General features: G+C 42.5%; 1 protein-coding gene across 2 annotated transcripts in view; it reads right to left on the reverse strand.

The window, feature by feature from the left end:
* Nucleotides 1-27633, reverse strand: part of aspscr1 (ASPSCR1 tether for SLC2A4, UBX domain containing) — an 88658-nt gene that overhangs the window by 14747 nt on the left and 46278 nt on the right. For both annotated transcript variants that reach the window (XM_060941006.1, XM_060941005.1), the window contains exons 10-13: nucleotides 23817-23898; nucleotides 22013-22079; nucleotides 15126-15188; nucleotides 14929-14981 (exon numbers count right to left, since the gene is read on the reverse strand). In XM_060941006.1, the coding sequence (XP_060796989.1) occupies nucleotides 14929-14981; nucleotides 15126-15188; nucleotides 22013-22079; nucleotides 23817-23898 (265 nt within the window). The remainder of the gene's footprint in view (nucleotides 1-14928; nucleotides 14982-15125; nucleotides 15189-22012; nucleotides 22080-23816; nucleotides 23899-27633) is intronic.

Consider the following 27633-nt stretch of genomic DNA (forward strand, 5'->3'; position numbering starts at 1 on the left):
AAAGATTTCTCTGTCTAGTCATGTCATAAAAGATATTGTATTTTATGCCAAAGAATACATCCAATGGTGGAATGGCACTTTAATACTGTGATTAGAATAAAATGCTAGTTTCAAGATAAAAACGATAGATGCCGTTTGCTTAAGGCTGAGCAAACAAGAAAGAAGTCACTTTGCTAATCAGGTTATTTCTAATATAGACCCGTTAAACTTAAACCAAGCAGAAAAAAAAATATATATATATAGAAAATCTCTCCATTTCTTTTTTCTTCTCGCAATTCTTTTTTTTTTTCCTCAACAGTACTCAACAATAAATTCACTACAGACAGAAGCTAATTAGGAAAGCAAGTTGACCGAGGCTTTAATCATGAAAAATCATTTTCTAAAAATTTTAAGGTGGCTTTAATTTCTTCATGCTTTCTCTCTCACACACAGGCGCAAGGATGATGGCTGTAGCGCTCTGCACCCTGCCCCGGCACTATAATGGGTAGAGTTGTGTCCTAATTGCTATTATTAGGGCTCTTTGAGGGGGAAAACAATGTGTTTAAATGGGCTACCAAGCATTCTGTCCCCACAAAGCCACGAATGCCTCCTGTTTGAGCGGTGGAGGGGAGAGAGGGGCTGGTGTGTGTGGGGGGTTGTATCAAAGGCTGCCTGTGATGGGAAACATTCCTTCCGTGACATGACACAGAGTGATTAAAGATTCTGTTGTGTTCCTTTAATGCTTTTAAGTCCTAATAGAGGGTGACAGAGATAGAGACAGAAGAAAAAGAGACAAAAATTGAGAGAGGGGCACAGGGTATGGTGGAGGGAGAGAGGGAGCAACAAGTAGGTAAAGGAAGTAAGAGAGCAGGAAAAAAAAGGGGGGGGAACAAGAAAGTGAGAATAGAGGGGAAAAAATGATGAAGGTATGTGTGTGTGAAGAGACATATGTATACACACACAGACGCAGCCAATCAAACGCTCTGGGATACTACAAAGGAGCCTCCGCTCTTCCAAAAGACGAAAACAAGACACAGAAAATACACAATAAAGGGAAAGAATTTCCTTCCCTATGCCCTGTAATTAAACAACAAGAGAAGAACACCAAAGGAGTAAGTCTATATACCATCTGGATACACACAGAAAAACAGAGAGGAAAAAAAGAGGGAATGTGAAATGTCCTGTGGTTGCCACGATCTCTCGTGCCATGGCTGTTTTGGTTCTCGGCTTGGTTTTGATGGTTCTCCGAGCGCGCGTGTTTGTGGGGGAAGCTCTGTGGGATGCACTTGTAGTGGTCAAAAATGGAGTAAGTGGCTCCTGAGGCAATCCTTAGTTTACGGATGTTATTTAAAAACATGAGGTTCTACATTAGGAATACGTGTGTGTGTGTGTGTGTGTGTGTGTGTGTGTGTATTTATAGCTGAGTGTAGAGACGGATAAGTGGTGAGTTCTGATCATTCCTGGGTCTCAAAAGCCATAAGCCATTACAGTGCTGGTTTCTGGGAAGCAAGTGGCCGCAGAGCCATGCGCAGGCTTACACACACTACTCGGTTACAAAAGCAGAACGTTTATTTTAGGAAAGTGAAAAGTTTAGGAAAATTGAAAGTTTGAGCTTATCAAAAGGCCCTTAAAAAACGAAAACGAAATCTCGAGCATGTACTTCGAATGCATGAATCTGGTCAGCGGGCGAGAGAGATAGCCGGAGACGGAGATGAAGATTCTGGACAAGAGAGGAGTGACAAATAGCGTCACTACTAAAAACGGGTAACTAAAACCGTTCTTTGCATCATGATTTCCAGACAGCTACTTTATATACAACTGTCCCAAACCCAGACTCATGGAGAGAGAGAGAGAGAGAGAGAGAGGAGGGTTGGGATCAAAGCACCCCCCCATATGCCAGTTTCCACCTGGCTAAATGAAAGCCAGCTGAGGTCAGGGCAAATACGGAGAACATTCCGGCCCTTTCCCTTTGAACAGAGAAGAGAGGTGCCTCAAGCCAGCCTGTCCTCTTCTATCCACATACTTGTTTTTTTTTTTACCCTATCCACCAGTCCTTCATTCCTGGTCCACTAAGCCTCTGATGCTAACCTAATCCATAAGTCCACTGAAAGCCTGGCCTTGACTCACAGTCTGGAGTAGAGCATGAGAGAGAAGAGCAGTGGGTATACACTGATCTAATACAGAGCATTAACAGAGGCCAATGCCAGGCCCTGAAACACTGGTCTGTATCAGATTTGCCATAATATCCCATCACTAACGCATTTTATATTCCGTGAATCCGTGTGATGCTGAATGACAGTCAGTTTGTGTCGTGTGTTTATGTCCCAGATCTGTGTTCTTAAAGTCTGTCGCCATTGCCTCTTTGATGTTTTGTGTAACTTGGCAACAGCTCGCAGAATGTTGGCTTGCTTTGTGAAAGGATGAAACCCAGAGCTCTTAGGATTGTATCCAGAAAAAAAAGAAGTGCATCCTAGGAAAAGAGTAGAGAAGATTTATGTGCGTGTTACAGAGCATTAACTGGACCTAAACTGGGACTACCTGTCACACATCAAGTGTTGAATCCGATTCCTAATAAAACCAGGTAAAATCCCGTCGAAAACATGAATCAAACCAACCAGATGCTGTACAAAACTAAGTTCTTTTCTTCATTTATATTCTAGCAGTTTCAAAAGGTAGAAGAAGCCAACCTTAAGCATCAAAACATCTCATCTCATCTCATCATCTCTAGCCGCTTTATCCTGTTCTACAGGGTCGCAGGCAAGCTGGAGCCTATCCCAGCTGACTACGGGCGAAAGGCGGGGTACACCCTGGACAAGTCGCCAGGTCATCACAGGGCTGACACATAGACACAGACAACCATTCACACTCACATTCACACCTACGGTCAATTTATGCCGCTTTTCCACTACCAACGCGGCTGAGTTGGGCTGAGTCGAGCTGAGTGGGGCTGCTGGAGTTGCATTTCGACTACAACCGCGCTGAACCGTGCTGGCTGGAAGTGGGTGGACACATTGGGTGGAGTTAGCGAAAGTGGGTAGACGTCACGTGATGTCGTTAGGCGGCGCAAACAGTGACATCAGTGACCTTTTAAGGGGTAGTCTCACGACCCGGATAGTAAACAATAAACATGGAGGACATGGAGTCGTTAGTGTTGCTGGTCTTGGTGCTGTGGCTTGTTGTCACCGACAACGCCAACAGATACTGGCAAGAGCGTATAGATGAGGCGAGGCGCATAAGACACTCCTCCTCACCAATCAGTGCACAGGGGAGTGTCTCCTCACGCCCCTAGCCCCACTCAGCTCGGTTTGGCTCGCTTCAGCCCCACTCCAAAACCGTGCGAGTTTTGGGTGCTGAGTGGGTCTGAAGCGAGCCGAGTTGTGCTGCTCTGAGGTAGTCGAAACGCGAGCCGTGTCGGGCTGAAGTGAGCTGAAAAAGGGTAGTGGAAAAGGGCCATTTGAGTCACCAGTTAACCTAACCTGCATGTCTTTGGACTGTGGGGGAAACCGGAGCACCCAGAGGAAACCCACGCGGACACGGGGAGAACATGCAAACTCCACACAGAAAGGCCCTCGCCGGCCACGGGGCTCAAACCCGGACCTTCCTGCTGTGAGGCGACAGCGCTAACCACTACATCACCGTGCCACCCGCATCAAAACATTTGTAACCAAATTAACTTGTAATGAGCCTCATGTAGCAAGCTGGATACGAATGACTTTACTCATAAATCCTTTGCATTAACACAAAAAAATTTGGTATCCATGAAAATTTGGTTGCTATGGAAAAACTTTTATATCCTATAAGATCAGCAGAGTTTGTGTAAACTACACACGAATTTGGCTTCTTTGAACAATTACTACGAATTACTGCAAATTTATATCGTGTTTATGCTGTGAAATTTAAATTGCTTATTTATTTCAACATTTTGTGAAACGAATTTCATTTTAAATGACTTAAAGAAAGCAATCCAAAACAAATCAACAAATTAAAACATACTGTAGAACGTGGGTGGCACGGTGGTGTAGTGGTTAGCACTGTTGCCTCACAGGTTCTGGGTTCGAGCCCAGCTGCCAGCAGGGGCCTTTTTTTTTGCATGTTCTCCCCATATCTGCTCCGGTTTCCCTCACAGTTCAAAGACATGCAGTTAGGTTAACATGGGGCGGCCTTGGGCTGAAGTGCCCTTGAGCAAGGTACCTAACCCCTGACTGCTGCCCGGGCGCTGTAGTGTGGCTGCCCACTGCTCTGGGTGTGTGCGCACGCGCATGTGTGTTCACCGCTTTAGATGGGTTAAATGCAGAGGATGAAACTCACTTTGCTTGAAGTGTCTCATCTCATCTCATTATCTCTAGCCACTTTATCCTGTTCTACAGGGTCGCAGGCAAGCTGGAGCCTATCCCAGCTGACTACGGGCGAAAGGCGGGGTACACCCTGGACAAGTCGTCAGGTCATCACAGGGCTGACACAGACACAGACAACCATTCACACTCACATTCACACCTACGGTCAATTTAGAGTCACCAGTTAACCTAACCTGCATGTCTTTGGACTGTGGGGGAAACCGGAGCACCTGGAGGAAACCCACGCGGACACGGGGAGAACATGCAAATTCCACACAGAAAGGCCCTCGCCAGCCGCTGGGCTCAAACCCAGACCTTCTTGCTGTGAGGCGACAGCGCTAGTGCTTGAAGTGTGCATGTGACAAATAGAAGTTTCTTCTTCTAATTAGCTATTCAGTTAGGATAAAGGTGACAAATACTGCCTCATAAAAGGAGTTACAGCCAACTTGCTGCAATGGCTGAGCTGCATTACTGGATTTGGGGTTCGCTGCTCTTAGGAGATGCTCCATCACCATTTAGTCATCATTTTGTACTTTCAGCTCTCTTTGAACAATGGAATTTTGTGGGCATCGCTAAATGTAAATTAGCTATGCCGCAAACACGCGTGGTCATTTATGGGCAATCGGCATTTACAGATGTGGACAAATTTGGTAGTACCCTTGCAGCTCGTTGAAAACAATGCTTTATTCCTCCTGAAAAGTCATGAAATTAAAAGCAATTTTCTCATGTTTACGTGCATGCCTTTGACACGTCATAGAGTAAAGCCCCCCCCCCCCAAAAAAAAAAAAAAGTGTGAAAAGAAATTACTTATTGTTTATTTTACAAAATATTCTAAAATAGCCTGGACAGATTTGTTGGTACCCCGAGAAAATATTATAAATTATTGGATTATAGTGATATTTCAAACTAATTGTGAAACCTTAATTAGTATCACAGGTATATTCATTCAATCTTGTAATCAGTCATTCAGTCTATTTAAATGGAGAAAAGTCGTCACTCTGTTGTTTGGTACCGCTGTCTGCGCCACATTGAGCGTGGACCAGAAAAAGCAAAAGAGAGAGTTGTTTGAGGAGATCAGAAAGAAAATTATAGACAAGCATGTTAAAGGCAAAGGCTATAAGACCATCTCCAAGCAGCTTGATGTTCCTGTGATGACAGCTGCAAATATTATTAAGAAGTTTAAGTTCCATGGGACTGTAGCCAACCTTCCTGGACGTGACCGTAAGAGGAAAATCCACCACAGATTGAACAGAAGGATGGTGCCAATGGTAGTCAAAGAGCCAAAGACAACTTCCAAAGAGATAAAATTTGAACGCCAAGGTCAAGATACATCGATGTCTGATTGCACTTTTCGAGTGACAGTGGGCTCAATGGAAGACGACCCAGGAGGACTCCGTTGTAGAAAGAAAAAGTAGAGCCAGATTGGAATTTACTAAAATGCATACTGACAAGCCACAATGCTTCTGGGAGCATGTCCTTTGGACAGATGAGACAAAACTCAAGCTTATTGACAAGTCACATCAGCTCTGTATCCACAGAAGGAAAAAATGAAGCTTTCAAAGAAAAGAATACCATACAAGTACCTAATGTGAAACACTGAGGAGGCTTGGTTATAATTTGGAGCTGCTTTGCTATGTCTGACACAGGGTGCCTTGAATCTGTGCAAGGCACAATGAAATCTCAAGACCATCAAGGCATTCTGGAGCAAAATGTACTACCTAGTGTCAGAAAGCTCTGTCTCAGTCACAGGTCAAAGGTCCGCCAACGGGATAAAGACCCAAAACACACAGTTGAAAGCACCCAAGAACGGCGAAGAACAAAACATTGGACTATTCTGAAGTGGCCTTCTGTGAGCCCTGATATGAATCCTATCGAACATCTCTGGAAGGAGCTGAAACATGCAGTATGGAGAAGTCACCCTTCAAACCTGAGACAGATAGAGCAGTTTGCTCAGGAAGAGTGGGCCAAAGTACCTGTTGGCGGATGCAGAAGTCTCACTGAGAGCTACAGAGATCGTTTGCTATCGATCGATTGCTGCTAATGGTTGTGCAACAAAAGTTAAAAGGTACCATCATTTCTGTCCATGCCATTTTCATTTGTTTTGTTCTGTGAAATATTCAGCTGAATATTTGGTTTGGAATCAAAAATCAAAAGCAAAGTCCGATTTGTGTTAAACATGGAATAAACAATGATGGATGGCATCAACTTTCGTCACCGGCGAGTTGGCCTAGTAGTTAGCGTGTCCGCATCTCGATTGGGAGATCGTGAGTTCTACTCACGGTCGGGTCATACCAAAGACCATCATAAAAATGGTACCTACTGCCGTCTGTCAAGGCACGCTGCAATACAGATGCGAGTGGGGAGTCAAACTCTCGTGGTTATCAGAGGATTAGCCCCCCCACTGTAATCCTAGCTATGCAATAGGCGAGAGGCCGAGAGCTACGGAAACGGAGATCGGCGCCGCCCTATGCGCCACATGGCGTGGAAAGGACTTTGATTGATCAACTTTTGTCAGTTTCAAGTTAATTCAGAGATAGTTGCGGGTTCTTCTTTTTATTTTTTTTGTGGAAGGGTGCCAATAAATTTGTCCATGTTTGTATTTACATTTTTGGGGTGGGGGGACGAGGCGACGACGATACAGCTTTACTGAAACTTTTCTAAATCTGGTGCTTTTTTTTTTTGGCCTACAAAACCCTTACATGCAATTTGTTTGTATGAAGGTTCCATAAGTCCTATGAACCAGAATTACATTACATTAAAAGTAAATGTGGCAGCAAGGGCATGGTTGAATATCAGCTATGGACTGAGGGGAGGCAGGTCAAACCACTATTTAATGCGGGATGATTCTCACCTGTGTCTAATTACTGGCGGTTTGTGTGTTTGCAGCTGGTAACCAGAGAGAGAGCTGAGCAGCACAGATCTGTGTGTGTGTGTGTGTGTGTGTGTGTGTGTGTGTGTGTGTACGCATGTACTAGTGCATCTCAAAAAATTAGAATATTGTGAAAAAGTTCAATATTTTCCATCAGTTATTTAAGAAAGTGAAAATGTTATATATTATAGACTCATTACACAAACTAAAATGTTTCAAGCATTTTTCTATTTTAATTTTAATCAGTATGGCATACAGTACAAAAACAAAAAAAACCCATCTCAAAATATTAGAATATTTCATTTCGAGTTTGAGTAAAACAGTATGAACACAGTGCATCTCTTGGTCTAGTTCAGTACACACAACCACAATCATGGGGAAGACTGCTGACTTGACTGTTGTCCAGAAGAAGATCACTGATGCCCTCCACAAGGAGGGTAAGCCACAAAAGGTAATTGCTGAAAAGGGTGGCTGGAAAAGGTGCACAAGCAACAGGGATGGCCGCAGTCTTGAGAGGATTGTCAAGAAAAGTTGATTCAAGAACTTGGGAGAGCTTCTCAAGGAGTGGACTGATGCTGGTGTCAGTGTATCAAGACCCATCACGGACAGACATCTTCAAGAAAGGGGATACAACTTTCGCATTCCTAATATCAAGCTACTCCTGAGCCAGAGACAATGTCAGAAGTGTCTTATTTGGGCTAAGGAGAGAAAGAAACGGACTGTTGCTCAGTGGTCCAAAGTCCTCTTTTCAGATGAAAGTACATTTTGCATTTAATTTGGAAATCACGGTTCTAGAGTCTGGAGGAAGAGTGGAGAGGCACAGAATCCAAGGTGTTCGAAGCCCAGTGTGAAGTTTGCACAGTCTGTGATGATTTGGGATGCCATGTCATCTGCTGGTGTTGGTCCACTGTAGTTTATCAAGTCCAAAGTCAACACAGCCATCTACCAGGAGATTTTAGAGCACTTCATGCTTCCATCTGCTGACGAGCTTTTTGGAGATGCTGATTTCCTTTTCCAGCAGGACTTAGCACCTACCCACAGTGCCAAAACTACTACCAAATGGTTTGCTGACCATGATATTACTGTGTTTGATTGGCCAGCCAACTTGCCTGACCTGAACCCCATAGAGAATCTATGGGGTATTGTCAAGAGGAAGACGAGAAACACCCGACCCAAAAATACAGATACGCTGAAGGCCACCATCAAAGCAACCTGGGCTTCAATAACACCTCAGCAGTGCCACAGACTGATCACCTCCATGCCACACCGCACTGATACAGTAATTCATGGTAAAGGAGCCCCAACCAAGTATTGAATGTATAAATGAATATACTTTTCAGAAGTTGGACATTTCTGGATTGTAAATCCTTTTTTTGATTGATCTTGGGGAATATTCTAATAATTTGAGATACTGGATTTCTGATTTTCATGAGCTACAAGCCATAATCATCAAAATTAAAACAAAAAAGGCTTCAAGTATTTCACTTTACATGTAATGAATATAGAATATATGAAAAATTACCTTTTTGAATTAAATTACGAAAAAAAGGGAACTTTTTCATGGTATTCTAAGTTTTTGAGATGCACTAGTATGTGCTAAGCTTAACAAAATTGCTAAAAGTGACAATAAAATGCACCTCTGAGTTGTCACAAGCCTGCCTCCTATCTCCTCATTTCCCACTAAGCACAAGAGTGTTCTTCTTGTGTATGAGAAGACAGCTATATTAGATATAAGAAAGGTGCTGCAGCCAGTTCACTGTGGACTGCTTGGGCATCATGAGGCTGACATCCACAAGCGGGCTTTTCACTGAGGATGTGCTCTACGGTCTGCTCAGGTGACCCACAGGGGCAGGCTGCAGATGGGTGCAGACCCCATCGGTGCATGTTGGCATTGAAGCAGCCTAACCCGGTTCGTATCCAGTTCAAGGTGACCCACTCTTTCCTTGGGAGGTCGCCACCTGGGGTTGTGCTGTATTCGGGATGACACTGATTTGGGCAGGGTGTGTGGTCTGTTGCCAGGTGCTTGTCAGGTGTTGAAAGGTGTGTCGGGAATCGGACACAGTCTCAGCGTTTACGTCTAGGCTGATAACAAGCCTTGTTTAGTCAAGCCTTGCGTTAATGGCGTTTATGAGGTAAAGGTGTAGATCTGGAGGGTCCTCAGACAGAGTGTTTGGGTAAACTGGGATGTATGGATGCTGTCAGTCCCCCACTCGCTTGCTCACTCGAGTTTGTTGACGGTGTAGTGGCTGGCTGCTTTATGTCCCGGGGCTCCCTCATGCCTGTGTTACCTTCTGGCTCTCCCCTTTTAGTTATGCTGTCATAGTTAGTTGCCGGAGTCCCTGCTTGTACTCAGTGCAATATGTATACTGTTCCTACTTATTCAGGTGACATTGGGCATACCTAACAACCTGTGTTTTCTCTCCCCCCAGATCTGTCCCTCTGAGTTACATGTCGGTCCTGGGATTGAGATGCTGACCTCTTCTGTTCATCGTACCTCCCTGATCCATCCTGGTACCCTGTGTCTGGTTGGAGTCTCATCACATCGCTCCTGTGGAGGACGGCCCCATATGGACAGCTGAAAGTCACACCTGGAGGACGCTCTGGACTCTTACAGTAATGCTTTTATGGCTGAGGACTACAGTTGACTTGCTAACTTTAGGACTGCAGTTGTCATGAAAAGTTTTGCACTCAAGTTTCCATCAATGAAGAGTTATAACATCAACGAAACTGACTTCATGTTAAAACTGTTATAGTCATGTTGTCTGTTGTTGCCCAAATGAGGATGGGTTCCCTTTTGAGTCTGGTTCCTCTCGAGGTTTCTTCCTCATGTCGTCTGAGGGAGTTTTTCCTTGCCACCGTCGCCACAGGCTTGCTCATTGGGGATAGATTAGGGATAAAATTAGCTCATGTTTTAAGTCGTTCAAATTCTGTAAAGCTGCTTTGCGACAATGCTTATTGTTAAAAGAGCTATACAAATAAACCTGACTTGACTTGTTAAGAAGGGTGGCCGCATGGCGGGAAAATGGGTGGCGTGAGCGTAGGCGCCGTTGACCAATGTGTCGCGATCCTTCTACTGTATTGTGCAGCAGATGTGTCTTCTCCTTTTGGGCCTTATTGACCAGCTTGTTTGGGTGTTGTTCCCTATGGAGAGCTGGAGGTGCTATGCCTGAGAGGACTGGCAGAAACTCGGCTGGTGTAGGCTGGATGCATCCACTGATGATTCTCATGGTCTCGTTTAGGGCTGTTACAAGAGTAGAGATGAAAGTGGAGCAAAGAAAAAAATCCTGAACTTTTGAAAGTCAAACTAAGATTGGGGGGGGGGGGGGCAACGTCCCCTGAAAAAATTTTAATAACATAACACGCAAACCCCTGCATTCTAGTGCATTCAAGTACTTATTTTCACTAAAACGAGTTATAATTTTTAAGCCTTTTTCTTTCATGTACATTAATGATTAACATGTCAAAAATATCAAATTTAATTCCCCTAGTTAATGAGTAATTTTCAGGAGTGCATTTAGAAAACGCGGTGATTTTCCTGGCTACACAGTTCATTACTTAAACTCCGCAAAATCCCAAAACAGTCCTGTTAAAAAGTAAAGGTCTGTTAGAGTTTCTAAAGCTTTCAGGTTTCAATGTTGGGGACATTGAGCCTCGTTTATCAATCTTTTAGTAGAGTTGTGCGTTTGCATAAGTTAAAGTGAACTAAAAATTTCCAATATTTATATTTATATTCATATTTATGCGAGTTGAAGCCAATTGTTTACATTAGCTCGTATTGTCTGTAAATTTAAACACACCAATGAATACCAAATTTCTCATGTAAATCAGGGGCGTAACTAGGATTTTCGGGGGGGGGGGGGGGGGGGGGGGGGGGGGTGTCACACACTGACTGGCAGCCTGAGTACATTATGTAACAAAAAATAATTACCATTGCTAGTTTTAGGCAGCTTAGAAACCGGATCTTCCATCATTGCTGTTTCTTCCACGTTTTCCTGATGTTGTGTTCTAGAAACGGCACTAAAACTTAGCTTCGAAGCCACAAAATGCAACTTTGATGGAAAAAATATACAACCCCGATCCCAAAAAAGTTGGGACAAAGTACAAATTGTAAATAAAAACGGAATGCAATTACGTGGAAGTTTCAAAATTCCATATTTTATTCAGAATAGAACATAGATGACATATCAAATGTTTAAACTGAGAAAATGTATCATTTAAAGAGAAAAATTAGGTGATTTTAAATTTCATGACAACAACACATCTCAAAAAAGTTGGGACAAGGCCATGTTTACCACTGTGAGACATCCCCTTTTCTCTTTACAACAGTCTGTAAACGTCTGGGGACTGAGGAGACAAGTTGCTCAAGTTTAGGGATAGGAATGTTAACCCATTCTTGTCTAATGCAGGATTCTCGTTGCTCAACTGTCTTAGGTCTTTTTTGTCATATCTTCCGTCTTATGATGCTCCAAATGTTTTCTATGGGTGAAAGATCTGGACTGCAGGCTGGCCAGTTCAGTACCCGGACCCTTCTTCTACGCAGCCATGATGCTGTAATTGATGCAGTATGTGGTTTGGCATTGTCCTGTTGGAAAATGCAAGGTCTTCCCTGAAAGAGACGTCGTCTGGATGGGAGCATATGTTGCTCTAAAACCTGGATATATCTTTCAGCATTGATGGTGTCTTTCCAGATGTGTAAGCTGCCCATGCCACACGCACTAATGCAACCCCATAGCATCAGAGATGCAGGCTTCTGAACTGAACGCTGATAACAACTTGGGTCGTCCTTCTCCTCTTTAGTCCGAATGACACGGCGTCCCTGATTTCCATAAAGAACTTCAAATTTTGATTCGTCTGACCACAGAACAGTTTTCCACTTTGCCACAGTCCATTTTAAATGAGCCTTGGCCCAGAGAAGACATCTGCGCTTCTGGATCATGTTTAGATACGGCTTCTTCTTTGAACTATAGAGTTTTAGCTGGCAATGGCGGATGGCACGGTGAATTGTGTTCACAGATAATGTTCTCTGGAAATATTCCTGAGCCCATTTTGTGATTTCCAATACAGAAGCATGCCTGTATGTGATGCAGTGCCATCTAAGGGCCCGAAGATCACGGGCACCCAGTATGGTTTTCCGGCCTTGACCCTTACACACAGAGATTCTTCTAGATTCTCTGAATCTTTTGATGATATTATGCACTGAAGATGATGATATGTTCAAACTCTTTGCAATTTTACACTGTCGAACTCCTTTCTGATATTGCTCCACTATTTGTCGGCGCAGAATTAGGGGGATTAGTGATCCTCTTCCCATCTTTACTTCTGAGAGCCGCTGCCACTCCAAGATGTTCTTTTTATACCCAGTCATGTTAATGACCTATTGCCAATTGACCTAATGAGTTGCAATTTGGTCCTCCAGCTATTCCTTTTTTGTACCTTTAACTTTTCCAGCCTCTTATTGCCCCTGTCCCAACTTTTTTGAGATGTGTTGCTGTCATGAAATTTCAAATGAGCCAATATTTGGCATGAAATTTCAAAATGTCTCACTTTTGACATTTGATATGTTGTCTATGTTCTATTGTGAATACAATATCAGTTTTTGAGATTTGTAAATTATTGCATTCCATTTTTATTTACAATTTGTACTTTGTCCCAACTTTTTTGGAATCGGGGTTGTATAATAAATTGTTTACCCCTCTTCACGTCAAAAGAAGGAGGAAAGTTTAGCTTGTTTTGACATGGCGAATTATTAACACGAGGAAATACTTGTAATTCGCAACTAAAAAGACTGCAGCTACACTGGCAGCTTGAACATGCTTTCTAGTGCGATTGTGTTGCGCAGAACGGTGTCAGTCCTGCGCGCCTTAGCACGTGCATCTGAAGGCGCGCCTAACGAGCTCCGGCACGCGCGCCGTTAACAAAGAACACCTGTCTTTAAATCAATGAACTATGTTTGGGCTATTTAAGGACTGCGCCCATGCAAGGACGATGTGAAGTATTACGCTGCATCTAGGAACACGAAAAATCAATTTCTCCGTTCGGAAAACCAGAGATTTTCAAGAGTTGTCAAATATCCGGATTTCCGGGTAAATCCGGAAGACTTTCATCTATACAAGAGTGTTACAGTAACTTTACAACACACAACATGCCTGAAACTCAAGTACCACAAAAATATGGACACCAAGCATAAATTAGTTAATGGCTGTCACCAAGAAATACCCAACAGTGATCTCATAACCACTTGAACAGGTTTAGCTGTCTCTTATGTGGATAATGTAACAGCGGAAGCAAGACAAAGCCATAAAGAAAATTAACATTATGTTCCAGAATTACTAAAAAGTCACATTGTAATTACAACTGACCACAAACCAAGCTTCCACTGGTTCAGTGATGCCGAGAAATGCAAACTAAGGCTACGTTCACACTGCAGGCTGAAGTGACTCAAATCCGATCTTTTCGCCCATATGTGACCTGTATCCGATCTTTTATTGACAATATGAACGACACAGATCCGATTTTTTCAAATCTGACCCAGGCCGTTTGGATATGTGGTCCTAATTCCGATTCTTATCCGCTCTTTTCATATGCGACTTCAGTCTGAACCGCCAGGTCGCATTCATCCGACTTACACGTCATCAACAAGCCACAAACATCACTATTCTGCGTTGAAGTAGGCGGCGGGTCTCTCAAAAAAAGTTACAACAACATGGCGCATAGTCACGGGCGCAGATAGAGGGTGGGACTCGTCCCACCCAGATTTAAATTCACCTCGTTCGGTCCCCCCCACTTATAGGGAGATAAAAACGTCTATGCTGTCTTTCTTTGCATAAGGCAAACCTCACGGAAAAATCAAAAGACTAATTACCATTCGGTTTATTGAGGTGCACGGCAGTGTATACATAGTTGCAACAACTCACATAAAACAAAACAAAGACTGATATTCGGTTGGTTGAGCTGCGCAGACTGCACAGGTTGCGAGCTCGAGCTTGGTTGCTATGGTAACCCACAAGAAGTTTGACAGGCATATCGGGGTTGGGGTTGGTTTGCTGGTAGCTTTGTCCCCCCCCAGTTCAAAAAATGTATCTGCGCCCCTGCACATGACATCAATGCGAGGGACGCTTCGGGCTGTGAAGGTTCTGAATCTTCTCAATGGAAGGACGCAGAGGTTAGGGAGCTGATTTCCATTTGGGGGGATGCAGCTATTCAAGCTAGATTGGATGGGTCATACTGCAACCGGGCGGTTTTACTTTCGTAAACACTGGCCATGCTCACTGCGTGTGACGTCGTCGTATCCTGCAATGCGCATGCAGAACACTTTTAGGTCGCTTTTCGTTCATACTGAGGATCACATACAAGTCACATATATTTGTTAATGTGAACGACCTCACAAAAAAATCGGATTTCACAAAAAAATAGGAATTGAGCATTAAGCCTTGCAGTGTGAACGTAGCGAAAACCCCAAATTGTGAGCTCTGTGCTATTAGACATTTCACAACCCGGTGGAAATCCAACTCAAAATCTGTTAAAAGGTGACAAAAGAAATAATGTCTGAACCTGAAATGAACTCTAGCATGAGCAGTGGGAGTTACTGAGGGAGGCTTGGGAGTAAAATGTGTTATTCATAATGGAAACCAAACCACAGACATGTAAATGTGTAACTGTTAATACACTCAAACCGGTGTAGGCCTGCATGATAGCGCTACACAAAGCTCAACACACATCAACACACAAACACAATCTGTGGCTCACCTGAAACAGAGTAGCGCTGGGGTTGTCCAGCTCGGTTTTAGGAGGGGCAATGACTGACAAGACACAAGAACATGATCACACACTCACCTCAGCTCACACAGATACCATCAGAAATACACCACTGTCTCACGTTTGCGTATAATAGTGTCTATTATAACAATATAATAGCATTATAATATAAACACAAAGTAACTCACACAGATAGAAGGGGAGATCAGGATCCCGTAGATGAGTCCTTACAAACTGCTTCAGAACAGTGACTACAAAGAGAACTCACTTTTAAATTTCACATCATAGGATGTACATTTACAAGACTACCGGTGAAAAGGTCTGGATACACTAGAAAATGTATATACAGTTCACTGTAGATTTCATTTATAATTTAGGAGACACGTACGCCTTTTCCACCAAATCAGTTCCAGGGCTGGTTCGGGGCCAGTGCTGGTGCTGGTTCACAACTCGTTCAACTTGCGAGCCAGCTAAGAACCAGTTTGCTTTTCCATAGTTCGCGGTGCTAAGGGAAGCCATGTCATTACGTCGCTGTATACGTCATTACATCGCTGTATACGTCAGTTACGTCGCTACGTTTGCATAAACCTTGGCGCGAATATCGAAGCAAAAACAACACGGAAGAAGCAGCAGCAGCAACAACAACAACAACAATAATAATGGATGACTTCGCGTTTGTACAGCTGCTGCTTCTCGTCGCTTAAAAATGGCGATCTTTCGCGGTCTTGTTATTGTTGTCGGTCTTAACAACTCCGCCCCCCCGCTGACGTAAGGGTTTCTTTCCTCTGGCCCAGCAGAGAGTTGGTGCTAGCCTGGAACCGGTTTTTCTGGCCCCAGAGCCAGTTCTTTGTCAGTGGAAACAGAAAACCTGGTTCAAAACTAAGCACTGGCCCTGAACCAGCCCTGGAACTGCTTTGGTGGAAAAGGAGCAACAGTGAGGAGCTTGGACTGTTTGGGAACCTTAAAGTGCATATTCTGGACCAATTTAGTGTTTTTTTTTTTTTTATATGAAAGTATGTCCCTTTACACACTCATCCAGAAGGGTAATTTTGCACAAGGCCATCTGTCTACAGCAGAAAAAAATAAAATAACAAAACGCGTCTGGAAAAATCCCAAGGGAGTCTGGAGCCAGATTCGTGACGTCACGTGCGGGTCCGCCAGCAGGCTGAGAGAGCTTGCATGGATTCAGTGCACAGCCTGTGTAGACCAAGTTTAGCAGCTAGCGATTTTGCATTGAAATATGGAATTGTCACCTGAGCTTCTAAACCCATGGATTCATGTTATCAATGCTCATCTATCTATTGTTACATAAATCATATTTTTTCTAATTACTATTATGTATTTATATATTTCTTCATTTAGAAGAGTACTGTAGGAGAAAGATTTCATAAGCTACACACATGGAATCGGCTAAGCAGGGTTGTATATACATTGAATGTGTTTGACAGGTCCCAAGATCTCAAGCCCTGACACTCATATCCCTTGATACATGTGAAGTGTATTATCGCCCAGCGCTTTCGTGTTGTTTACTTTTGTGTCAATAAATAACATTATCCGTGTACCACACAAACACAGGAACGCCTAATTTAGAATATAGTCTCTCTTATTTCTTACCCTGGCAACAGTCAACTTGTGAATTGCCGATTTTCTTGGTCTTTTTCTCGGCTCTGCTTGGTCCTCGGCTTTTTCCGGGTGCCTCGCACGAAGCGCTCCCATTTCTCTCTCGTTGTCCGGTCTTTTGGAAAACGATGAGTACTAATCCCATCATGACTGGTGTTGCTACACCCTCCTACGATACATCTGTTAACCATTTTAATAAATTACGTGATGACGTTGAAGAAATTTGCAGAAAACCACCAGGTCGTTTTCTCATAAACAAACCAACGCTGACGTAGGATTCAGAGGGAGGCGTCCCGCACGTGACGTCACGAAAATCAATGTTTGCCGGGAAATCCAAATGCCAATTTTTTTCAGAGGCAGACGAATTCACCTCGAATGGCTTTGATTTCAACTGAATTTTTCTGGTATTGCGCAAGGTAAAAAAAAAATTGCACAAAATGTGTCAGATATTTGACCAAAGTTTAATATAAAATAAGAGAATTACATTGATTTTGCTCCTAAATATACCCAAGATGTGCACTTTAAGAAAAACTTCTTGGTTGAAGCTCGTTCATGAAGCTGGTTGACAAGATGCCAAGAATGTACAAAGGTTCATCAGGAATACTGTTAAGAATCTAAAATACTTTTTATTTAGCACTTTTCTTGGTCACCGCATAATTCCATTTATTCTATCCACATTCACTGGATATGAGCAGTTGCGCGCTCCGATTGGCTCCGCTACTACTTGGCTATCAGCTCATATACCATGAGTAGAGAAAAACAAAATGGCGGAGCATGTTGCTGAACTAACCGAGGATGAAATACCGTAAAAACTCCAAAAAATATAAAAGGCAACAAAATATGGAATGAAAAGTATTTGATGGTAAGAACGCATCTTTTTTTTTTATTTTTCAAGAATTATTTTATTATATTACAGTATTTTTCACAAATCGCTCCTGTCATTTCACTGGTTTGTTTACATTCCAAGCGGAAAGATTTTGTCGGACGTTTTGTATAAAGGTTTTTATTTATCGAATTTGCAAAAAATAATGTTTTTTCAAAATCCAGTGAATGTGGATATAATACAACAATTATTCCATTCAGTCATGTTGTACATGGCTTATAGCCAATTTGGCGGTATGCGCCTCATCAGCTATCAGCTCATGTACGACTCAATTTTGTGAAATAACTGTTAAATGTGTAAATTCGCAATGTTAAATGTCTTCATTATTATTCTTCTCAAATTAACAAAAAAAAAGTAGATTATTAGGAAAAAATGTAGGAGTAGAAATAGTAGGAAAAATGAAAAGCCTTCTATGAGCAGGTGCATCCAATATATAGTGGATGCTACATTAAAATGCATTCTGATACTGAAATAAAACCCAGATGTACAGATGTAACTGTGGTTGTTAGTTGTTAAGGCCTCGGCATACTTCATGCAGAGATGATGTTTGCCTGACTTTCACAAACAACATGAAGTAATTGCAGAGCAAAGAGACGCAGTGCATAGGCTCAATCACCGTGTCGTGCACATGGCAGCTGGGCAAACTCTGTACACGAGTACGCTATGCGCCCTGCCTAAGGTAAATCATAAGTTTTTTCATCATACAAGCATGATAAACATACTGGCAGAAACTTTATATATTTTACTCTTTCCTATGTGCCCAGTGCCAAATAATATTAGTTTTTAAATTACCTAAATTAAATGAAACATAAAACGTCACCTTACTCAGTCACACCGGAGTTGGAGTGCTGAGCGCCCATTTACGCATTCAAAAACTATTCACATGGTAACGGAATGATCATCACTTTCACTCTTTTGGTTTTGACTGGTTTCTCTTTCGTGGTGGGAACGCCCACCGTAAACAGGATAAAATCTGTCAGACATAGTTTAAGCTATTTGGAGGTAAAACTTGTTGCGAGATGGCAGACGGATTTTATGTGCTTCGGATGATTCAGGACAGCAATTAAATTCCAGGACAGCAATTCAATTCAATCTTGAGAACTGCGACACTGATGATGAGCGGCGCTTTTTTTTTTTAATCTCGACTAGATCCAGCCAAAGATCAACTCGAGTAAGTGTAAATATTTCTTCCATTTATGATGAGCAAGGCAAGGCAAGTTTATTTATATAGCGCATTTCATACGCAGTGGCAGTTCAATGTGCTTTACAGAGGTAAAGGCAAAACAGTAAACAATAGAAAATAAAATTACATAAAATAAAGGGGGAAGAAGAGAGAAAAAAATAAGAATTAAACAATAGCAGAAATACAATAATAAAATGAAGTAAAAGTTCAGTAAAAAACAGCAGAATAAAATAGAATAAAAGTTAAGTAAAGTTTAAAACGTAAAGATGATGATATTTATCAGTTAGCAGAAAGTATCTGAGAACAGCTTGGTCTTTAGTCTAGATTTGAAGCTGCCAACAGCAGGAGCATTTTTGATGTCCTCTGGGAGTTGGTTCCATAGCTGTACTGCATAGTAGCTAAAAGCTGCTTCACCACACTTTGTTTTAACAACAGGTTTTGCCAGTACATTTTGCTGCTGCGATCTGGTAGATCTGATTGGGTTAGGCCGCTGCAACATATCAGAGAGGTAATTGGGCCCTGTACCATTTAGAGATTTGTACACCAGCAGCAATGCTTTAAAGTCAATTCTGTAGCTTACTGGAAGCCAGTGAAGGGACCTTAGAATTGGAGTAATGTGCTCTGTTCTTTTTGTTCGTGTGAGAACCCTAGCCGCTGCATTTTGAACCAGCTTTTTGAACGCAACCAGCAGATCAGTTGATGTGCGTGCGCTGTAGTGCATACACAGGAAAAATGACTAAGCAATTTTTCCAGAGTTAAAAGTATTTTCCTCAAAACCAGTTAATTTTGCTCTATTTCGAGTTTAGAGAGTAAAATTTGGAGTTGGGGGGCGTCGTGGCTCAGGTGGATGGGGTGCCGTGCCGTGAGTCCGGGGACCCGGGTTCGATTCCGGCCCGGGGTTGTTTCCCGGTCCCTCCCCGTCTCTCTCTCCCGCTCGTTTCCTGTCTCTACACTGTCCTATCCAGTAATAAAGGTGAAAAAAAGCCCAATATCTTAAAAAAAAAAAATTTGGAGTTGAAGTGGGAGCAGAATTACAGAGTAATTGTGTAACAGTAACAGAGTAGGTTGTGGCTCTGAACTAAGTAAAACAGTACAAGAGTTAATTTCAAGACACACTGAATAGAGTCAAATACCAAAATAAAGTCAAATACCAGATAAATGAAGCTGTTGTAAAAAGCAGTTTGAGAACTGTTAGAATGTGTGAAAAACCATGACCTTACCCATTGGGACTTGACCTGATGGGATTAAGAGTTAATCTGATGGGATTAAGAGATGGCAGTGGGAGGGTTGTCACTCTTCTCATTGAATGGAAATTTTTTACACTTCTCGTTGAATACCCGTCCCACTGCCAACCCTTTATCCCAAAACAATAGGACGTACATTTTTGATGGCCAGTTAATTGTCCAAATCAATGGAGCAGATTTAAGTTTTTGTGCTTGAGCCATTCCTAAGACTGAACAGAATCACCTCGAGGGACCAAAACGGTTCGACACAATGGGTAAGGTCATGTTTTGTTTTCACACATTCCAACACAGTTCTAAAACTGCTTTATTGAGGTATTTCACCCACGTGACCAAGTCACGTGACGCAGCCATTTTGGACGGCACGCTTAAGTCCTTCAGTGCAAGGCGGTATGAGATGGTGGAGACCTTTGCACATTTTAACAAGAAAGTAAGCTGTGATTCGTGTTAAATTGGATCTGTCTTTTATCACAAACACTGTACCCAGCCTTGGTATGGAGCCCTGTTTATTTATTCCTGTGTCCCGTTTCTTTCTAGCCTCTGTTATTGTGTTTTATGTCTGATGTCTGCTACATGCAACCCTAGACAAATTAACACTGCCTTGTTTCACTGCTCAGATGGGTTAACAAACACTGACCCATTTACTTTTTGCTATATATTTTATCAAAATTGCGTTAACTGATAAACTAACCTGAAATGAAATGATCACTGCAAAGTCTGGAGTACTCTGTTGGCTCCTAATCCTGTCTCTTCACAGCTGCAATCCGTTTGGCCCTCTTGTCTGGGTCAGTAGGAAACCGGTAGTGATGTGTCGGTCGCGAACGATCCGGTTCAAAGAGCCGTCTCTTTGAAGTGAACGACGGGAGCCGGCTCTTCGGTGGGAGCCGAATTAGTTTTTTGTCCTTAGGTGCCTCAGAAAAAGAGACTTTCACAAAAAAAGTTGCTGTCCGATTGCGTCTTTGTGTTGTCTATTACCATTCAAAGGAAAAAAAGTAGCATGGTGTACGCCTACTTTTTTTGGTTGGGGGGGGTTGATGTCATTCACAGCTGCGAAAATACGAAAATTGGTGTAATGCTTAAAGCTGTGGAGCGCAGGGGAGAGGAGTCTGTGAGGCACCTGAGGAGGGGAAAATCAGCTGTGCATTGTATATTGGTAATATAACACAGTTTTGCATTATGTTTGTGAGAAAATAATTTATTAATTGGTAAGTTTGTTTTATTTCTATAGCTAGAACATTGTTACACTGCTATACTTTACAAAGCTTTACAATGGCTACAAAAACTAAAAAATAAAATGGAAAACATCCTATTGATAAAATACAAATAATAATGTAATTAATTAACTAGTTAATTGCAGCAATTAAATCAAAAATAAAATCTCAGGAGCCGTTTGGGAGCCGAAAGAGCCGGCTCCTTATGGTAAGAAGAGCCAAAAGAGCCGGCTCCCGAAAAAGAGCTGAAATTCCCATCACTAGAAACCGGTAAAAGGAGCGTCCTGCACGCTGTCCCTGTCTGTTGTGGCAGCCCACAGCACAACAAGCAAACACCATGGTTATTTATAGAGTGCTTACTGACAAATTAATCTATTCTAGGTGTCTGTAACACGTTTTTTTTTTCAAGCTGGTTCTCCCTCTCTGTCTGCAGCGTTAGTATGTAGCTTGACGTTCAAAATGGCGGACACCGGGGCGTCACGTGACCCTGTGACGTCAGGTGAAATACCTCAATACAGCATCTTCATTTGTGTATTATTTTTTAAAAGTACAAATCATGACATACATACTCCATAGATATTATTGTAGCTGAACTTGTGCTGAATACAAAAAAAGGTCATATGACTTTGAAAATGCTGCTTAGATTTGTTGAAATTGACAACAAAATCAGAGCATGCCAAAATCATTAGAGTGCCAGAAAATACCCTCAGACCCCAGAGGGTTAATGTGCCATAACTAGCCTGCATAAAATTAAGAATCTCAATTCAAAGGTCACTGCACTCACGGCTTCTCGTCACAATTTTACACAGGAAACGAATGGCTGCCTTTTTCTTTGTCTCTTGCTGTTGAGATTGCAGTAAAGTGACCAGCATGTCGCTCATTTAGCGTTTTCCTTTTTGGTCAAGGCTTAAATAAAAATTGTGGATAACAATCTAACCTGTTTCTAGTGGTCTAAAAAAGCCCTGGAGGACTCGTCGGTCAGGAAACTGAACTCTCAGTACCACCTACAATACAGGAGGATTAAAAGAGCATTAAAATGTTATATGATCATGTAAATGTAATAACAGCAGTCATACACTACCGTTCAAAAGTTTGGGGTCACTTTGAAATGTCCTTATTTTTGAAAGAAAAGCACTGTTCTTTTCAATGAAGATCACTTTAAACTAATCAGAAATCCACTCTATACATTGCTAATGTGGTAAATGACTATTCTAGCTGCAAATGTCTGGTTTTTGGTGCAATATCTCCATAGGTGTATAGAGGCCCATTTCCAGCAACTCTCACTCCAGTGTTCTAATGGTACAATGTGTTTGCTCATTGCCTCAGAAGGCTAATGGATGATTAGAAAACCCTTGTACAATCATGTTAGCACAGCTGAAAACAGTTTAGCTCTTTAGAGAAGCTATAAAACTGACCTTCCTTTGAGCAGATTGAGGCTACATCCACACGACAACGGCAACGAGATTTAAAAAAAAAAAAAAAAAAAAAAAAAATCGCATCCACATGGGCAACGGATCAGTAAAATATCAGGTACATATGGCAACGCAACGCTTGCTGAAAACGATGCAATACACATGCCACACCTCTAGGTGCGCTGTAAGACGGTCCCATCAGAGACACAGAACAATAGAAGTAAGGACGCATGCGCATAAACTGTTATGCGCGAGACTTCATATTAGCCACAAAGTCAGAAAAATCTGTTCGTAAAATTACGTTATAATGACCAAATACAATGAAAAGTATTTTTCCAGTCTCACCTGTGAAAGGTAATCCCATGTGATCTCGTTTGGACGGCAAACCTGTTGGTACAGTTAAACGCAGCACATGAATGAGGCATCTTTATTCTCCGCTTTGCCCCATCCAATATGGCGGCGAGGATGACGCATGATTCTACACGGAAGGCGGCGTCTTTAATGGTCCGGAATAAATTGAATGCTACACGTTGATGGATTAATTTGTTCTTCTACGCCCTTTTTGAGGAATGTATTGTAGGACTTGAACCAACATCTGAAGAGGTGAGATCGCTCCTTTTTTTCCCTATTTTTGCTGGCGGGATTGATTCTCTCTCTCTCTCTCTCTCTCTCTCTCTGCACCATTACACAATAAATATTCACAGTGAAAATATTTTGTAAGCGCGTTTCATGAACCAAGTTATAGGATTTGTTGACAACTCGCATCGAGTTCGTTACACTTCTACCCAGCGTGAAGCACATGTGGTTGTGACGTCATCGTAAACAAATCCGTTCTACTCATCCAGACGACTTCGCAACGGCGCCGTTGCCAGATCTTTCCACTCTGGAACCCGTTCTCAAAAGATTTCGTTTTGGGGCACCCAAAACGCCGGTGCCGTGTGGACGCCAGGCCGAAACGATAAACAATTTTATCAGATTCACCTGAATCCGTTGCCGTGTGGACAGGGCCTGAGTTTCTGGAGCATCACATTTGTGGGGTCAATTAAATGCTCAAAATGGCCAGAAAAATGTCTTGACGATATTTTCTATTCATTTTACAACTTATGGTGGTAAATAAAAGTGTGACTTTTCATGGAAAACACAAAATTGTCTGGGTGACCCCAAACTTTTGAATGGTAGTGTATAAGAACAGGCGGATAACTCAAAGGTGACATACGAACCCAGGCTTAAGTGAAGACTATTACACAACAACTTCCAGGAGCCTCAAGAGGAGTTAGCTACATGAACAGGAGGGCCAGGAGCAAAATACTGGACATGAAATAGGCTCACCTTGGGATATTTATCAATCTTCTCTTTCTTTTGAGCTTCCCTCAAAGACTGAGTCATCAGAGGGGCCTCCTCCAACACCCTCCTGAGAGACAGAGTGAAAGCCAACACTAAAATAAAAAAAGCGTACGTACTGGAAGACAGAAAAATACCCATAAAAACAATTACGAATAAAAACATCTGAGTACTGATCCAGAGATCGTTAATAATATTCTGAGAATTACAGGCCAGCGTGTGGGCGGACATGAAAGAAAGACTGCGACAGACAGAACCTTGTGGCTCCTTGATTTTATGGCTCATAATTATAACCAATTAAATGGCAGAAACCATATCATCAGCCTGTCTGTTCCTCCAATGGAGCAATAGCAAACCCTCCACTAATTAAGTGAAGTGCGCGGAATACCTTTGAGCGCCTGGATCCTACCCAGAGTAAATATCATTACAAATAATTCAATTAGAATGAAGAGTTCCCTGCTCAGGGCTGGAGAGCTCTACACGTGATTTCAAACTCAACATTTAGCATTCATTCTGTACGTGTCCTCGGAGACGCATGTAAAGATGTAGGTCTATGTAAATTAGGGTGTATAAAATATGCTAGCTGCTCCGGGCCCTTTGTAACATTTACTCCATGGGTACTAGACCAATTCTGATGTGGAAGTTATGCGAATAATTCAAAAGTTCCATTTTGAGCTTGTGAACATGGACCATGATGGGTTTTTAATTGAAATAATAATATATATAAATAATATTTATAATTGAGGAAGATTTAGGTGTGTATTTACACAAAATATTTTAAAGTGAGACTTTTTACTTGTTAGCGACAGTAGCTTCAGTGCAAAACTAAACAGGCGAATGTCAGACACCAGACCATTTGTGGCAAATGAAAATTGCCGTCAAATAAAAATTCTCTCCAGACCGTCGAAGTAAGGTACTATATTAATACATTAAAACAAAATCAAAACTTTAATTAGCACAAGCACGACCATCCACGCATACACACATGGATGCAAGCTAAGGCAAAACAACAAATACCACCGCAAAAACATAGAGCAGACACAGACATGCACAATACAAAGACAGACAAACACACACACTGAGCAGATCAAAGAGCCGAGACAGAGATGAGGCCTTTGGTCACAGAAGCATGTCTGCTGCGGTAACACTCAAAATGGTATTATGCACGCATAGCAAACAAAAAACATGCAACACACACACATATTTCTGATAGTCTCCCCACACAGCCTACAGCCTGCATGGAGACATGCTCATAAAAAAAAAAAAAAGGAAAAAAAACCCCCCTAAAGATTAAGAAAGAGACGCAGAATGATGTTTTTGTAGTGCACCACTGTCTGTGTATGAGTGGGGTTGGAAGGCAGTAATTTAGAGCCAGAATAACTCTCCTGCTTCCAAATGAAGGCCTGTCTGAAGAGTACAGCATGCATGGGTAGGAGGGCAAAGGTCACCAAACCACTAGAGCGCACGCCTCCCTTTGCCTCAGTCTCCCGAATGTGTATTTCTTTCAATCATTCACAACCACAAAGCAGTTATAGTATTAACATCATGAACCTGATAGGATATCGTCACAACCCTTATACAAAGTAGTGACAAGTAAATGTTAAAAAATAAATAAATCGGGGGCGTTGTGGCTCAGGTGGTTAAGGCGCCATACCATGAATGCGGGCGACCTGGGTTCGATTCCGGCCCGAGGTCATTTCCCGATCCCTTCCCGTCTCTCTCTCTCCCGCTCATTTCCTGTCTCTACACTGTCCTATCCAATAAAGGTGCAAAAAGCCCAAAAAAAAATCTTTAAAAAAAATAAATAAATAAATAAATAAATCTCATCTCATCTCATTATCTCTAGCCGCTTTATCCTGTTCTACAGGGTCGCAGGCAAGCTGGAGCCTATCCCAGCTGACTACGGGCGAAAGGCGGGGTACACCCTGGACAAGTCGCCAGGTCATCACAGGGCTGACACATAGACACAGACAACCATTCACACTCACATTCACGCCTACGGTCAATTTAGAGTCACCAGTTAACCTAACCTGCATGTCTTTGGACTGTGGGGGAAACCGGAGCACCCGGAGGAAACCCACGCGGACACGGGGAGAACATGCAAACTCCGCACAGAAAGGCCCTCGCCGGCCACGGGGCTCGAACCCAGGACCTTCTTGCTGTGAGGTGACAGCGCTAACCACTACACCACCGTGCCGCCTAAATAAATAAATAATAAAAAAAATAAAAATAAAAAAAAAAAACCACTAATACCCCTTTTCCACCAAATCAGTTCCAGGGCTGGTTCGGGGCCAGTGCTGGTGCTGGTTCACAACTCGTTCAACTTGCGAGCCAGCTGAGAACCAGTTTGCTTTTCCATAGCTCGCGGTGCTAAGCGAAGCCACGTCATTACGTCGCTGTATATGTCAGTTACGTCGTTGTATACGTCATTACGTCGCTACGTTTGCATAAACCTTGGTGCAAATATCGAAGCAAAAACAACACGGAAGAAGCAGCAACAACAACAACAACAATAATAATGAATGACTTCGCGTTTGTACAGCTGCTGCTTCTCGCCGCTTAAAAATGGCGATCTTTCGCGGTCTTGTTATTGTTGTTGGTCTTAACAACTCCGCCCCCCCGCTGACGTAAGCGGTTCTTTCCTCTGGCCCAGCAGAGAGTTGGTGCTAGCCTGGAACCGGTTTTGCTGGCCCCAGAGCCAGTTCTTTGTCAGTGGAAACAGAAAACCCGGTTCCAAACTAAGCACTGGCCCCGAACCAGCCCTGGAACTGCTTTGGTGGAAAAGGGGCATAAGAGGCCACTACCATGGCAGTGACACTGCTTTGTTGAGAATATCTGATTAGTGGTGGTCTTGTGGTGACTCCTCTCTATTAATGGATGGGAAATTGTGCACTGCAATAAATAAGCTACAGTTAATACCCAAGAACCGCGAGTTGGCCTAGCGATAAGCATGTCCGCCTCTCGATCGGGAGATCGCGAGTTCTATTCACGGTCGGGTCATACCAAAGACCATCATAAAAATGGTACCTACTGCCGTCTGGCAAGGCACGCTGGAATACAGATGCGAGTGGGGAGTCAAACTCTCGCGATTACCAGAAGACTAGCCCTCCACTGTAACCCTAGCTACGTAATAGGCGAGAAGCCGAGGGCTACAGAAACGGAGATTGGCGCCGCCCTATGTGCCACATGGCATGGGAAGGACTTTGACTTTTGAATACCCGAGAGCATCAGCGTTAGACAAATTACTATCCTGGAAGCTGGGTACAAGATGTCCAGTGTATTAATTTTTATTCACAGTTGCCTGAAGGACAAGTAGATTAATGAGGCTAGCAAACACCAGTGTTGTTCTCTCACTCAATAACACCCCCCCAAAAAAAAAAATCCCTTCTTGCTACTGACTTACACAAACCAAACATTTTCTTATTAAATAAAATGCACACAGAAATGCAATATACGTTGATGTAACTATAGCGCACACTACTCAATCTGAATTCCACTATACACTTCACCATTTACTCCTTGAATTAATTAGTGCGTGCAATGCAAAGTTGCCATATAACACTCCAGCTTACTATACATACAGACACTTCATGGTTAAACAAGTCAAAAAGAGAAAAACGAAGACGCTCTGCAGACTTAATAATATCTTTTAAGACCGATATGAAGTGGAAAACATAACTCATAGCCAAACACAAGCCTTGCTGACTCTTTGCCAAGGGTGAAAACTTGCAAAAACTTTGTGTGGGTTGTCAGGTTTCCAGGTAAAAAGAAATTGGGCCTTGAAGGCACATAAGAGCTTTATTTG

This window comes from Neoarius graeffei, chromosome 15 (assembly GCF_027579695.1).
Source record: "Neoarius graeffei isolate fNeoGra1 chromosome 15, fNeoGra1.pri, whole genome shotgun sequence".
NCBI lineage: Eukaryota > Metazoa > Chordata > Actinopteri > Siluriformes > Ariidae > Neoarius > Neoarius graeffei.